This window comes from Mesoplodon densirostris, chromosome 1, assembly GCF_025265405.1.
Source record: "Mesoplodon densirostris isolate mMesDen1 chromosome 1, mMesDen1 primary haplotype, whole genome shotgun sequence".
In the NCBI taxonomy this organism is placed as follows: Eukaryota; Metazoa; Chordata; class Mammalia; order Artiodactyla; family Ziphiidae; genus Mesoplodon; species Mesoplodon densirostris.
Window position 1 is genome coordinate 148,883,213 of NC_082661.1, and position 14,342 is coordinate 148,897,554.

At 36.8% G+C, this 14,342-nt stretch overlaps 1 protein-coding gene across 3 annotated transcripts in view; it reads right to left on the minus strand.

Moving 5' to 3' along the window:
- The window catches only part of GABRB1 (gamma-aminobutyric acid type A receptor subunit beta1), a 401,509-nt gene that overhangs the window by 81,473 nt on the left and 305,694 nt on the right, over nucleotides 1-14,342 (minus strand). For all 3 annotated transcript variants that reach the window (XM_060110382.1, XM_060110372.1, XM_060110364.1), the window contains exon 5: nucleotides 7,750-7,832. In XM_060110382.1, coding sequence (XP_059966365.1) covers nucleotides 7,750-7,832 — 83 coding nt within the window. The remainder of the gene's footprint in view (nucleotides 1-7,749; nucleotides 7,833-14,342) is intronic.

Consider the following 14,342-nt stretch of genomic DNA (forward strand, 5'->3'; position numbering starts at 1 on the left):
AAACAAAACAAAACAAACAAACAAATAAATAAATATTAGCAGTCGTTATTATCAAGTTAGGATCCTAAATGAAACAAAGCCCTCAGTTTAACAAGGGTGTCCAGTTCTAGAACATCAAAGTTCCATTCAAAATTGTGTCTTTAAGTGTTTGGTTAATACCTAAAACCTTTAGACAAAACAATACCCTTTATTTTCACTTCCTCTTAGGAAGCTAGTAGCAAAATGGTCATCCATTAGAGCATCAAGAAGAGAAGAAATTTCCAGAAATCTAAATCTGTAAATCAGAGATCTCCTCATCCATTTACATAGCCACTTATCCATACATGGAAACTAAACTTAAACTGTCGATAGGGTAGAAGCGAACAGCTAAATGGCTAACTTTATAGACAAGTTAATTATGAAACTAATTTTAATAAATGGAACTCCATTCCCACACTGGCTTTTATTTTCTAACTTTAAAAGATCAGAGACTTTTCAGAAAGACTGCTTTCCCACAGTTTCAAAAAAGCAGCCTGGAAAAAGCAATAAATTAATTCAGAAAAGATTCCTGTCTTCCCTACATCCACCCCTCTGATCAACAAAAAAGCTATGGGCACTAAAATTCATTAACAATTCTATGAACATAAATGTGAAATATTCATTTTCATTAAGTAGTCTACTGAATATGGCAGAATCAAATTTATCTAAGGAGATATCCAATGCTGCTAATTTCCTTGACAATGGAGACGCAAGGGAAGCCATGAATCATTCATGAAGTTCAATTTACTTCTGTTATTTTTGGTGTTTAGTACCCATGAATAGAAAGTGTGCAGCATGTTGTAGATGCTATTTTTAAGTTATTTCAGATCAGAATTGATGATTTGGAAGGCAGCAATAAAGTAAGAATGATTCAAAGGCTTTGCTTATAATTGTCCTACTTTTCATATTTTTCTTGTGAGTATTTATGTTCATGTATTCATAACTTTTTTAAATGTTCTAATATCCTTTATAAATCAGGATTACTTTATAACCAATATCTTAGGCAAGCACATAAAGTAATTTACTGGTAATGTAACTAAATTGAACAAACTCCCAGAGTGCTAGATTTTGGGGCTGAAAGAGATCTTTAAGGTTATATAATTAACAGCCCTCTCAATAAGGATGTTTTCTACATTAAAACTGGTAGGTGGCCATTTCCAATTAATTGAAGTGTCTCTGTTGGTGGGGAAGTCTTTCTTAAGGGGGGGCTTTCTTCATGAATGGGCCCTTCTGCTCACTGAATAGTATTTTTTTCAATTCTACATCTACCTTCCCGCTACTTCTGCCACCTGTCTGCTCGGTTGCTGCTGTATCACCAGCACTTACTTATTTGCACACAGAGTGGCTTGTGGTCACCACTTAAAAAATGCTATTTGAATTGAATGGGTTCAAATCTAGCACTCTGGGTGTTATGCTTAATTTTATGTGTCAACTTGACTGGGCCACATGGCGCCCAGATATTTGGTCAAACATTATTCTGTGTATTCCTATGAGGGTGTTTTTGGATGAGCTTAGCGTTTAAATTGCTACACTGAGTAGACTGCCCTCCCTAATGTGGGTGTGCCTCATCCAATCACTTGAAGGCCTGAATTAGAACAAAATGACTGACCCTCTACAGAGTAAGAGAGATTTCCTCCGGCCTATCTTTGCACTGGGACAATCAGTCTTTTCCTGCTTTCAGACTCAATTGTTAAGTATGGGCTCCTCCTGGGTCTCAAGGCTGCTAGCCTTCAAACTGGAACTATACAATGAGCTCTCTAGTTTGCTGACTCACCCTGCAGATTTTGGGACTTATCTGCTTCCATCACTGCATGAGCCAATTCCTTATAATAAATCTTGTTCTCTCTATCTGTATACATCCCATTGGTTCTGTTTCTCTGGAGAATCCTGATTAATACCCTGGGAAACAGCAAACATAAGATTTCTCTTCTCTGATAGCATTTAAACATTCAGAAATGGCTATTTTGCCTCCCTAAAATTTTCTTCCCAAATATCTTGGTCTCCTCCTCTGAAGGAAATTATCTTAATATGGCATTAAGAACTGGGAACAATTCTCCACATGTGACTTTACAAGAGCAGGCTTTTGTAGAACTGTTCCTGCCTCATGTCTGGACACTATACTTAATGTTATTTCCAGGTGTTAATGTAACATATTATATAATGAAAACTTAGGATTTCAACTCTGTAAACCTCATGTTTTCTCAGGGAATTTTCCACAGTTAAGTTAGGTCATTTTATTAGACACGTTTTTCTTATCACTTGCTATTTTTGTGGACAAGGAAAAAAATTATTTTGGAAATAAACATAACTATGGGTTGACATTCTGTGTAGATGTTGCTACTACCAAGACGTTGAAATCAATACAATGACAATATTCTGAGACTAAGAGATGGATTGAATAGATGCTTCATTAAACTGAATACATTAAGACAATGCCCAGGTTAAAAGTTTCCAAGCCATTTTGTAAAATAAGAAACAAGTATAAAAACAACCAGGTATCACTAAATGTTACCTTTTTTTGATAAATTGGTTGTGGTTCAGGTGGGAGGGATGTAGACAGTTCATGACTGAAGTGAAGCAAAAAGACCATAGTGGTGGTTTATCACGTTTACAAGCCTTTGAAAGTTCCTAAAATAATTAAAATGTTAGGCTTTCCCCTATCTGGCTCTTGGCTGAACATTACAATCTTAAATTTTTGAGATGGTCTTAAAGCATGAATATAAAATTGTATAAATGAAAGAATATTTTACTGCAAGTCAAAAAATACCTTCCTTAAATCTTATCTGAAAAAAATTAAGAGTAGACTTATCTTTCAAAATTCAAAAGACTCAAAAATTTGGAGCCAAGAAATTTAGCATACACTCACTTCACAGATATTTATTGTCAGGTACTAGGCTGGGTTTTAATTATTGTGTTGTGAACAAAACAATGATCCTTTCCTTCATGGAGTTTCTAATCCAGAGAGGGAAGAAACAATAAACACAGAAGCAAACAAACAGTACTAAGTGCTATATGGGAAAGTAACAGAATTTTGAAAGAGAATACTGGGTGTTCACTAATTAAGGTTGGATTCTCAGGAAAGCCTTTTGTTGGAGGTGGCATCTTAAATGAGAACTGAAAGATGAGAAAAAGCCAAAAGAACCATCATGGGGAGAAGCATTTTAACCAGAAAGAACAAGATGGTGAAGATAATGAGATAAAAGATCGGTCTGCAAGAAACAACCTGTGGTGCTGGAATTCAGTGCAGTAAGCAAGGGAAAGATGGTTTCAGATGAGAATGGAGATATTGAGGAAGTCACTCAGAAGCTTGTAAGTCAAATTAGGAAGTGTGGAGAATTTTCCTGGTGCAATGAGAAGTCTTTGAGTATTTTAAAGCACAGAATAATATGATCCAATTGACATCTTGCAAAGACGACTCTGGCTACTGGGTAGAAAATAAGTTGGAGGGAGTCAGGGAAAAAATAAGAGGACCAATAGCAAGACTGCTACAATGATTCAGGCAAGAATTCATGGTGGTTTGGAGAAGATTGGTGGCAGTGGGCTGGAGAGAAGTGAAAGGCTTTGCTAAATATCTGGCAAGTAGAATGGATGGTACTTGACAATAGATTGGATGGGAGGAGGGTGAGGGAGAGGAAGAATCCTAGGATTCTGGCTGGATAGTGAGATTAAGGAAGCTGGAAAGGAAACACACTTGTGAGGGAAAATTGATAATAAGTTTTGAGAAAATTAAGTTTAAGATGCTTTTGAAACATCAAAATAGATATGCCAAGAAAAGTGTGATGTACATCAATCTGGAGCTTAAAAGAGATCTGAGCTGGAGCTATACATTTGGAGATCATTGGAATAAAGATGTTATGTAAAGAGAGATCCTTTGTGACCTTTCTGAGAACAGTGTCAGTGGACTTGGGAGATGGGTAGGCAGGGTCCAGATTACAGTGGGTTGAGGGGAAGTTGAGGCCACAGACAACAGATATATACCATTATCTCAAGTAGTTTTGAGAAAAAGGAAGTAGAGAGATTAGGAAAAGCTGAAGGGGAGGTGGGAGGGTAGAGTAGAGGTGTTTTGTGATGAGGGGAGTTTTCAGCTTGTTTTTAGACTGTGAAAAAAGAGGTAGCAGAGAGGGTTAGACTGAGGATCTGAAATATCAGGGGTGTAGGTGTGTGTGAATTTGAGAAAATCAATTACCAGAGGAGGAAGAAGGGGGTCAAGGTCAGCTTATAAAAGGAAGAGGAGCACCCCTTCCTCTTAAATACAGGGGGCTAACTTAGAATGGTGAGGATGTAAGGGCATTTAGAAGAAGATGGGTGAGACTGCTGAGAGATTTCAGAACTGAAATGGATTCTATTTTTGGGGGGGGAGGTACTGAGAGGTGGCACTATCTGCTGACAATGAGGGTAAGATTAGGGTTGAGATTTTCTTCAATAGTTCCTGCAGAAAATATATAGGAAGAGGCATTAGACTCCTCCATGATTGTTGTCCCAAAGCCTTTCTATATGTCCATGAGGCTTGTGGCTATCAAACCTTTATGTGATAGCTTTATTGATTTCAAATTCCAAATCCTCTTAATACTAAATTCCTTGATTGATTTTTTTCCATGTACCATTAACTCATTTTATAGCATCCTAGGGCTATGAAGCTATTAATGTGCTCCAGGTTCAAGGAAATTTTCAATTTAACAAGGCTTTATGGCCTTCCTAATTTTACTAGATTAGATGACATTAAAGAAAGGCAAAACATCTTTAATATTTCTCAAAGGACCTGACCAAGGAAAACATTTCCCCATCCTTGGGATTGTAATGGAAGAGAATACAAACTAGTAAATTCTGTAAGGTAGGTAAAGTTTCTACCGTATTGGTTACAAAAGTATGTTTGGTTCAATCTTATATTGGTGAAATGTCTACTTTATCATTCCTTTTCCCCAACTGACACTAGAACCACTCATTTGTAATCACTTTAAAGCTCAGTTATTGTCTTCATAAAATGGCAATTCAGGGAGATCTGTTTCAGCAAATAATGTAACACATGTTTTTTCTTGAAGAGTTAAAAAATAGATGGATAACAGATTCAGTATTTATTAACACTTAGCAGCATATCGATTATGTACTTAGGCAGGAATAAGCAAAGCTCATTTGGACTCCATATAATTGCCATATGTTACTTTGTCATTTGAAGTTATTACCCTTAAGATTTAAGATCTCTTTACATTGGTTTATCTATTGTTAAGAAGGGATACATCTTAAGGAAAGTATTAGAGCTAAGCAATGTTGTCTTTTGAGGCTTAAAATTTTTTTTTTTTGGTAACATCAATGGAATCAGGACTACTTGGTTTCCTGCATCCACAGACTACCCTTTATCCACAGTTGCAATCATTTGACCCTTGCCCTAAGAGCTAAATTCTGCTTCAGCTTCTGGGATCGACTCTAACCTTTATCGGGGATAATTTTAGGAAATATAGACCAGTCTTTGGTAGATTCAGCATCCTCAATCTAGCTGGGAGTTGTTCTGATTGGTGTTATACTTCTAATCACTGACGTTCTGCTTCCTTGCTCAGCAGTTGATTACAGGATTCTATTATAGAGAATATATTACCTGGGCTTGGATCCTCACTTTACCACTATCCTTGCCTTGTTGCCCTGGATAAGTTATTTTACTTCTCTGAGCCTCAGAAACATTATCTCTCAAATGTTGTTAGAAAGACTTCTGTTACAGAGGTGTTATATTAATGCCTAGCTTTTGTCTGGCAAATAGAAGCCAGTTCCCTGTTTTTTCCCTTTCCCCCAAGTTCCTGTCTTCATACACTCCTCATTACACAAATTCTTGCAGGCCTGAGTTTCTGCTTTGCTTTAGGTAAACATCTTTAGGGACTAGAGTTCGGTGATCTACTGTTGGATCACTTTATGATGGTCACTGTCTGCCTACAGTCCTATATATTAACTGATCTTAGGGTCCCAGTTACCATGCCTCATCCATCTGCCCAGATAACTGATTGCATCTTACTGAATTGCCTCAATGATTATCATATGCCTGGGTCACTACTTATTGCCTGACACCATATCTTATGATGACTTTGGACTCTCTGATTGTTTTGTCACCCCTCATCCTTGCTCCGCAAAAGTTATGTTTAATTCTGCCTCATTTATAGTTTTGGTCATTGTATGATATGATAAATGGACCTAAAAGTCATCTATTTTCTAATATGAATAAAGAAAATTGCCTTTTTAAAGAAAAATGTAAACCTATAATAATAGGAAGACTATGCATTATAAAATAAAATATGCATTTTGGGAGAAAATGTTGATAATTTTAGCACTTGTAATTTATGCACAGAATCAATTCAAGTACTCATCAAAATTCATTCTTCAAGTGAATGATGTAAACATAAGATCTTGGAATTTTGACAGACTGTCATATCCTTCCGGCATAAGCAAAGGTAAAAAATCAGAATCAGTGGAAGACAGGTCAAGGGTAAAAGGTAACTTATATGAATAAGCATCCTTCTCTTTCCATGTCAGTTTCAAAGGCTAATGATTTACTTGCTTAGATGAAGTTCTGTCTTATTTATAAAATATTATTAACCAGTAATAAATGACTGGGTTTATATTTCATTCCTATAGTTTGAATTTGGTTGTCACTGGCATTTAAACCAAAAGTCACCATTAATACTTTCATATATTAATAACTTTCAGCCAACCTATTTATATAATACATTTTAAAATTAGAATATTACTTAAAGAATAGCTCATGAATATTATGAATTCCAGGTTCTAGTGGTACTAGATTAATGTCTAGGTCTGAATCTATATATCTACATAAGCATCTTTATCTATTTCTATGTCTGTATTCAGTAAAACTAGAAAATGAATGTAATTACTTAATAATCAGACAATGGGGAATACATTTATTGTTTAATAATATTAGAGGATCACCTGGAGTTTCCCCATTTTTCTTTACCATTTTGATGTTTAGATCTGGAAAGCATTTTAAATGATCTAAGTATCTATCTATTCTCACATTACATTAAGTGGTATTGCAATGCTCTTAATTACCTATTGCATTTTCTGTGCCCCTGAAAACCAGGAAATAGCCTTGGCCTGGTATTCACAATAAATGGGATCAAATGTCTGCATATTGATGGCTGAGAAACAATGAAACCAAGATAATCAATCAGATTAAAACTTAGTGACTAAAATATTCTAATTGTTAAGAAAGCAATCAATGAAAAAACAGCTCAAGAGGACAAAGCTAAACCACAAGCCTCATGAATACCATTTATCATCTTGTTCTTCCTATGAAGAAAAACAATTGCACACAAGACTTTACCATAGTGTTTTTCTAAAAGACAACAATTTACAGTCCTTCAGGTGGACATACTATAGAGCCAAAAACAATCTCACAAAGTCTTTTCACATTGAAATATTTTTGCTCTCTTATTAACGCAGCTTGGGTATTGGAAGGTCTTAGGAGAAATTTGATTCTGAGAAGGAGAAGGCATGAGTTTATAAATTGTCCAGCTAAAATAAGTGGACTTTCCTTAATGGTTCAAAAAGATAATTGCATTGAAATGAACCTTAAGCCTCCAATACAGAGGAAAGTGCTACTGTGAACCCTTTGAAAAGTTGGCAGGGTATTGTAGCTAAAAATATCCCGGTATCAATTACTCAGTACAAGGTGGAATTTAATTGGGTCAAGCAAACATCTCTCTTTTTTGTTCCCCTGTCCAAGTAACTCACAACTTTCAATCTCCAGGGTGCAGTTTTGTTCATCCAGAGGGTATCTTCGTAGATCCATCATACACGCAGCTGTGGTTGTGATCCTGTCATGGTGAGAGAGAGAAAAGACAACATCATAATGACGACGACTTTCATTTCCAGGCTTTCCAGCCCTGAATCATGCCTACCAGTTGGCATCAAATTTTGTGATTAAAATTTTTGAAAGCAGGCAGATTGAATTTGAGTCTTTCTTTGCTGCTCACTAGCGGTGTGAGGTTGAGCTAGTTAATTTATCTCCAGGAGTCTCAGTCCCCTTATCAATCAAAACACTGACTGCATAGAATGGCTGTGAGGATTAAAAGAGATAATATATGCAAAGCCCTGAGCCCAGTGCTTCATACTTAGTAAGTGTCCCACAAATAATAGCTATTATTATAGCTATTATTATCCCAGGCCCTTCCTTTATTTACTAGCCTCCTAGCAATGTCTTTGCCGGTATCTGCAGCAAGTCTGGCTTTATGAGGAGGAGAACATTTATGTTATGTGTCAAAGCCCACCTTCCTCTCCTGCTACAACCTAATGATAAAACAACAAAAGCAACAACAACAACAAAATTCATCCTTCATGGCTTTTGATGCCTCACACTCCCCACTGTTAGGGAGTTTTGTCAGATTCACCTCTGAGACCCTGGTCTACCTATATTCAGTAGATAGCATATAACCAGTAAAGAAACATTATCCTAGGATCAGTGTTTACACCATATTTACCAACTCCAATTTAGCTTATGTATCTATGCAAACCCAAGGATCCTGACTCTATATATCCTACCTGGGTTTCCACTATCCCTCCGTTTTCTCGTGCCTGGGCTGGTTTTCTGGACTGTGGTGTCTGAGAGTAATTTAAATTCATATGGCTCGTCCACTCATACAAACATTTGATATCACGCTGGAATTGACAAAATACTTTTCTTAAAAAAACTATTTACATAGTCCCTTTTCACAAAGTAATGTATAATCACAATTCAAAAAATTCAAAATTCAAATTTAATAATAAGCTTCCTTTCTACCTTAAGCCCCAGGAGCTACAACATTGGAAAATTTCCATACATACTCTGAATGCAAACAGAAGCCCAGCTATATCTTCTTATGGGTGAACTTCTTAAGAAGACTACTGAATAATACCCTGTTCTGAACCTAGCTTGTTTTCATTGACAGTGCATCTTGGATTTGGTTCTATATTAGTAAATAATAAGCTATTTGTAAAAAAAAATTTACTACAGAGTATTGAGTTGTATGGAAATGCCATAATTTATTTTCCTAATCACCATGTAGGGGGCATTTATGTTATTTCATATCTTTTACTTTTACAAATAAAGATGCTCTGAATATACTGGTACACTCTACAATATCTGACTATGTTGACTGGCTATTTCTAGAAAGGGAATTGTTGATAGAAAAAAGGTATATGCATTTAAAATTTTACCACATTGCTGTTCATAGAGGTTGAGCCAGTTTACACCCTCATCAACAGTGTATGTAAATTTGACAAAATTCTTTTCATACCTTTGTGTTTTGAGGCTGTCAAGGAAAGTTATTGTTTTGGTCATTTGTGTTAACCTGACAGGCACCTTCTTCCTAAAAACATTACTAAGAATAACCCTAGACCTTCCCAATTTCTCTATGGCTTTCTTTATGAAAGATAAAAGTGAAGATTCTCTTTGAACCCTTTCTTAGACAGGATGCTGGTCAATTAATCAGGTTGATTTGAGCATTAGGCAAGAGCAAAAGGAATTTTAAAGTTTAATTAAAATTTTTTTTAAGTGTTTTACAAAAACTTTGAAGACTGGCTGTATTCCAGAATTTAGGACATAAAAGGATTATAATTCCACCACATTCTTTTTATGGTCTGCAAAGTGTTTCAAACACACTCAATAAGACAACACAATAAATATTTAAAAATGCTTAAAAAATCATCTCTCTACTATATTCTTTGTTTAATAGCTGTTTATGAATAAAAAATTGTGAAGATGTGAATATTCTCTAGGAATTACTGAAGTGTGGCCATCCTTATGATCTTATGAAGTAGCCAATTCTTTTCAACCAGGGATAATTTTTACCAACAGGGGACATTTGACAATATCTGGAGACAGTTTTGATCATCAGGCTGGGGGTGGAGGGTGGATACTGGGCATCTAGTGGGTGGAGGCCAGGGATGCTGCTAAACATCCTACAGTGCCTGGGACAGCACCCAACAATTAAGAATTATCTGTTCCAAAATGTCAGTAGTGCTATGATTGAAAAACACTGCTAAAATGGTGCTTTCAAACATTTTTCCTCTGAGGAAAACTGTAATAAGATGAAATCTTACAGAGAACCTCAACATATAAAATACAAATGAAATAAGTGAAAGACATATGTTGTTAATATAGATTTGCCATATAAGTTCAAATGTTGACATCCATTTTAATGAGCACACACATTTGAAAGCAGGAATTATGATGAGAATTATGGTCTTAAATCCCCCTCAGCACCAATTATTTTTGTGTTATATTTTATTTGTATGGCATTGAGAAAATCCTAACAAACATGGAAACACTTGCTTCTAAAATCTTATATGACCAGGCATGGGCTACCCTGAATTAGGGGGGAATATTACCTGTCTGCTTTGTAACTGATGCTATTATCAATGGCACCTTTGCAGATGGTTCAGATACATTAATAAGTGGTTGGTCTCTAGTAGGTACTTAGCAGTGGATTAAAAGGAAGCTTTACTTGGTGTTCCATGCTCCGCATAAGCTAACCTGGCAGCACAAGTTAATATTATCATGGTCTTGAATGCACTAAAATGTGGCGTAGGCTCTAGGTCCCTCTACCTCATCAGAAAGAGAAAAACAAATACCGTATGCTAACACATATATATGGAATCTTAAAAAAAAAAAAAAGGTTCCGAAGAACCTAGGGTCAGGACAGGAATAAATATGTAGACATAGAGAATGGACTTGAGGACACGGGGAGGGGGAAGGGTAAGCTGGGATGAAGTGAAAGAGTGGCATGGACACATATACACTACCAAATGTAAAATAGCTAGTGGGAAGCAGCCACATAACACAGGGAGATCAGCTGGGTGCTTTGTGACCACCTAGAGGGGTGGGATAGGGAGGGTGGGAGGAGACGTAAGAGGGAGGAGATATGGGGATATACGTATGCATATAGCTGATTCACTTCGTTATAAAGCAGAAACTAACACACCATTGTAAAGCAATTATACTCCAATAAAGATGTTAAAAAAAAATGTGGCGGGCTTCCCTGGTGGCGCAGTGGTTGAGAGTCCACCTGCCGATGCAGGAGACGCAGGTTCGTGCCCCGGCCTGGGAGGATGCCACATGCCGCGGAGCGGCTGGGCCCGTGAGCCACGGCCGCTGAGCCTGCGCATCCGGAGCCTGTGCTCCGCAGTGGGAGAGGCCGCAACAGTGAGAGGCCCGAGTACAGCAAAAAAAAAAAAAAAAAAAAAAAAAAAAAATGTGGCATAGGACACATTACAGTGTACATGCTTATAGTTTAAAAATAAATATAATATTTAAAAATAAAATTGAAATAAGATATATGTGGAATTGTTAAAGAGCTTTTGGGATACTTGATAACATCATTTGAGCTCCACTGGTCAGCTTTCCTCATTTAATTGACATCATTTTTAGACACATGTCATCTGGTTAGTTAACCACATCATATGAAAAGCAGGACATGCTGAATCACTGATTCACACAGTATAAGGCTCTGGAGTTTTTACAATGCAATTTGAAAAGTCAACAAAACATTGTAAAATGAATAACGTGTCTCAGGTATTTGGGTACTACAGCTGTGAGTGGTAAAAAAACAGCTTTTGGAAAGCATAACTGAATTGACTATTGCTATCTATCATGATCGATCTATTCGGCAATCAATAAATATGAGAAATTTAATTTATATCACCTTGGGAAACTACACATCACACCAGAAGCTTGCCCATGACCTGATGATTTTTCAACAATGATCGCCTGTGTGAGTTCACTTCTCCTGCCCCAAATCCCATTAAGATGCCAAAGAGAGTTGAGTCATCACAACACAGAAAGAGAGGAAACTTGGGACTTGAGCTGCAGGAAGTGCCTGACTTTCTCTGTAGAGCACTGACATTAGTGAAACAACTTCCTTCTTGGGATCTATCTTTTCCAAATTTTGAATCCTCAAGAGGATTTCATTGGCTCAACTTGGATTAGGTGTTAACACTCCCCAAATTATTTATTAAGGGCTGGAAGGAAAGCTACACACATACAAATATGGTCACCAGGGACCTGAAAGGGTCTCTCATCTAAGAAAAGAGGGATCATTGAGACTCACTCAGACAGGGACCCCTCTACAAGTAGGTACTCATAAATTCATGATGTGGCCCATAGAAATTTATGCAACAGAATGTCAGTCTCTGCTAATTTAAGAGTTTGGCATTTCTAGATTTTGTAATACGTATGAGTGAGTTGAGTATCCTGAGCTCTTTGTGAGAAAAATTACTCAGCAAGAATTCCCAGGTGCATCAAGAAAAAGAGAGATGTCCCTGGGCAGAGTGCTGTCCAGCTCTTGTCTTCTGGGTGTGAAGCAACAATGAACATCTCGAAGAATGACTGCTTTCTGTATTCCATTTGTTTGCCTTGCCTAATGCAATTGCTCAGCAGTGGTTAGTCACCTCTACAACTAATTAACACATCTTCATGGGAATGTTCTCACATCATGGCTAAAGCAGCCTGATATTCAAAATCTTCTATGGAGTCAAAGATGCCAAAGATCACAAAACTGGATAGGTTGAGGACTTCGGGACTGAAGCATTTTTTTGAATTTTGTTTTTAACTGTTCACACTCCAGTCATTCATTCTGTGTGTGAAAATATGATTATTGGCTGAGAGCAAATGAAAGTATAATAGAGTAGAACCAGTAAAAGGCAAAAGTATTAACTGACTGTTTTTCTGAACTCAGACTTCCCAGAGGTACGGATTCATGACAGTGTAACAGTCATGTCTTCTTTCAAAGACATTTAGAATACCTTACATTATCATCCAATTTATTGACATTTTGAAGGCTAGGTCAGAACACTGTAATAGGCTGTTAATTAGAAACTATGGTCCCATGATACTTTGGAATGAACGGAAATCATGTCTCTGTAGTATTTTTGTATTAAGGTGTATGCTGCGTGGTCACTGACCCTGAGTCACTGTAATCACAACTCATGTGTATTTGATGTCTAAGGGTAGCATGACTCTCATTGCTGATAAGACACATCCAGGAAGTCCTGGCCCTTAAGTAGCTTAAAACCTAGCTACAAACACAAACACACACACACACACACACACACATGCATGCACGCACACATATATACATATGGAGTGTGCACTTTGCAAATAAGAATGGGGACTTGAATGAATTATGTATGTATGGTTGAGATTTTCCTATAATCTTCAATATCATAGGGATGAGCTCTAATTTTTAATGTGATCTCTGTAGAGCATAGCTGTACAATTTAATAGAATCTATATAAAAAGAATATGAGAAAGGAGAGAGGAAAAAAGCCTGAAAATGCTATATCCTAATCACACTCCTAAGATTGGTGAGATTGATAGTGAGTAGCAGTATAAGATTGACATCAGTATCACTTTAAGTTTGTTTGAAGAATGTCCCATGGCTTCCTTTGGCCTCTAGGCTGTACCCTTAATCCATGTTAGAGACATCATCCAAAGAAACCAATGAAAGATGAAGGATGGGTTAGCCTAAGTCATGACCAATGAGAATATAGATTTTTTTCCTTAGCTAACACTTACTGAGTGGTGAAAAGAATATGTATCATCTTCACAGGTGGCACCAAATTTTATTTTAGGTAAGCTACTATGTTTAGGAAAATACCTTAGTATTAGAAGGTGAAATCTTGAGAGCATGAGACATAAATGATAAAGAGACAAAAGGAGATAAAATGCTGTGAGATTTAAGAGGAATTAGGTGTGGGGAAGCAAAATGATGGAGTAGCAAAACATTTTGAAGAATGGTATTCAATTTTAAGATTTTTACATTGCTCTTATAATAAATTTTTCTTTATTTACCTAAACCATGTTCTCTCCCCAGCAGCCCCACCCCAGTAAATCCTTATGCAAATGTTTTATTTTTATTCTTGTAAAGTGGCTGAATTCCATATCGTGACAGCATTCATGGAACAGTAGTCTATAAATTAAACCAATTCAGCAAAACCTGAACTTCAAAGCCAGAGACGGCCAAATCATGAAGCCCTTTGGGAAGCCTCAGCAACCCTGGGGAAGGTGTTGGACTCCCACAAATAATGGTTGTGTGTTTAAGCTACTCTTACCTAGATCTTAAGGGGCAGAGTGATCTTAGCTAATATTATGTTAGAATCCTATATGACGGGCACAGTGCTAAGCACCATATATACTGTATTGGTTACCTATTGCTCTTGTAACAAGTTACCACAAATTTAGTGGCTTAAAGCAACACAAATTTATTCTCTTACTGTCCTGGAGGTCTGAAGTTCTAAAATCAAGGTTTCAATAGGGCTGTTTTCCTTTTGGAGGCTCTACGGGAGAATCT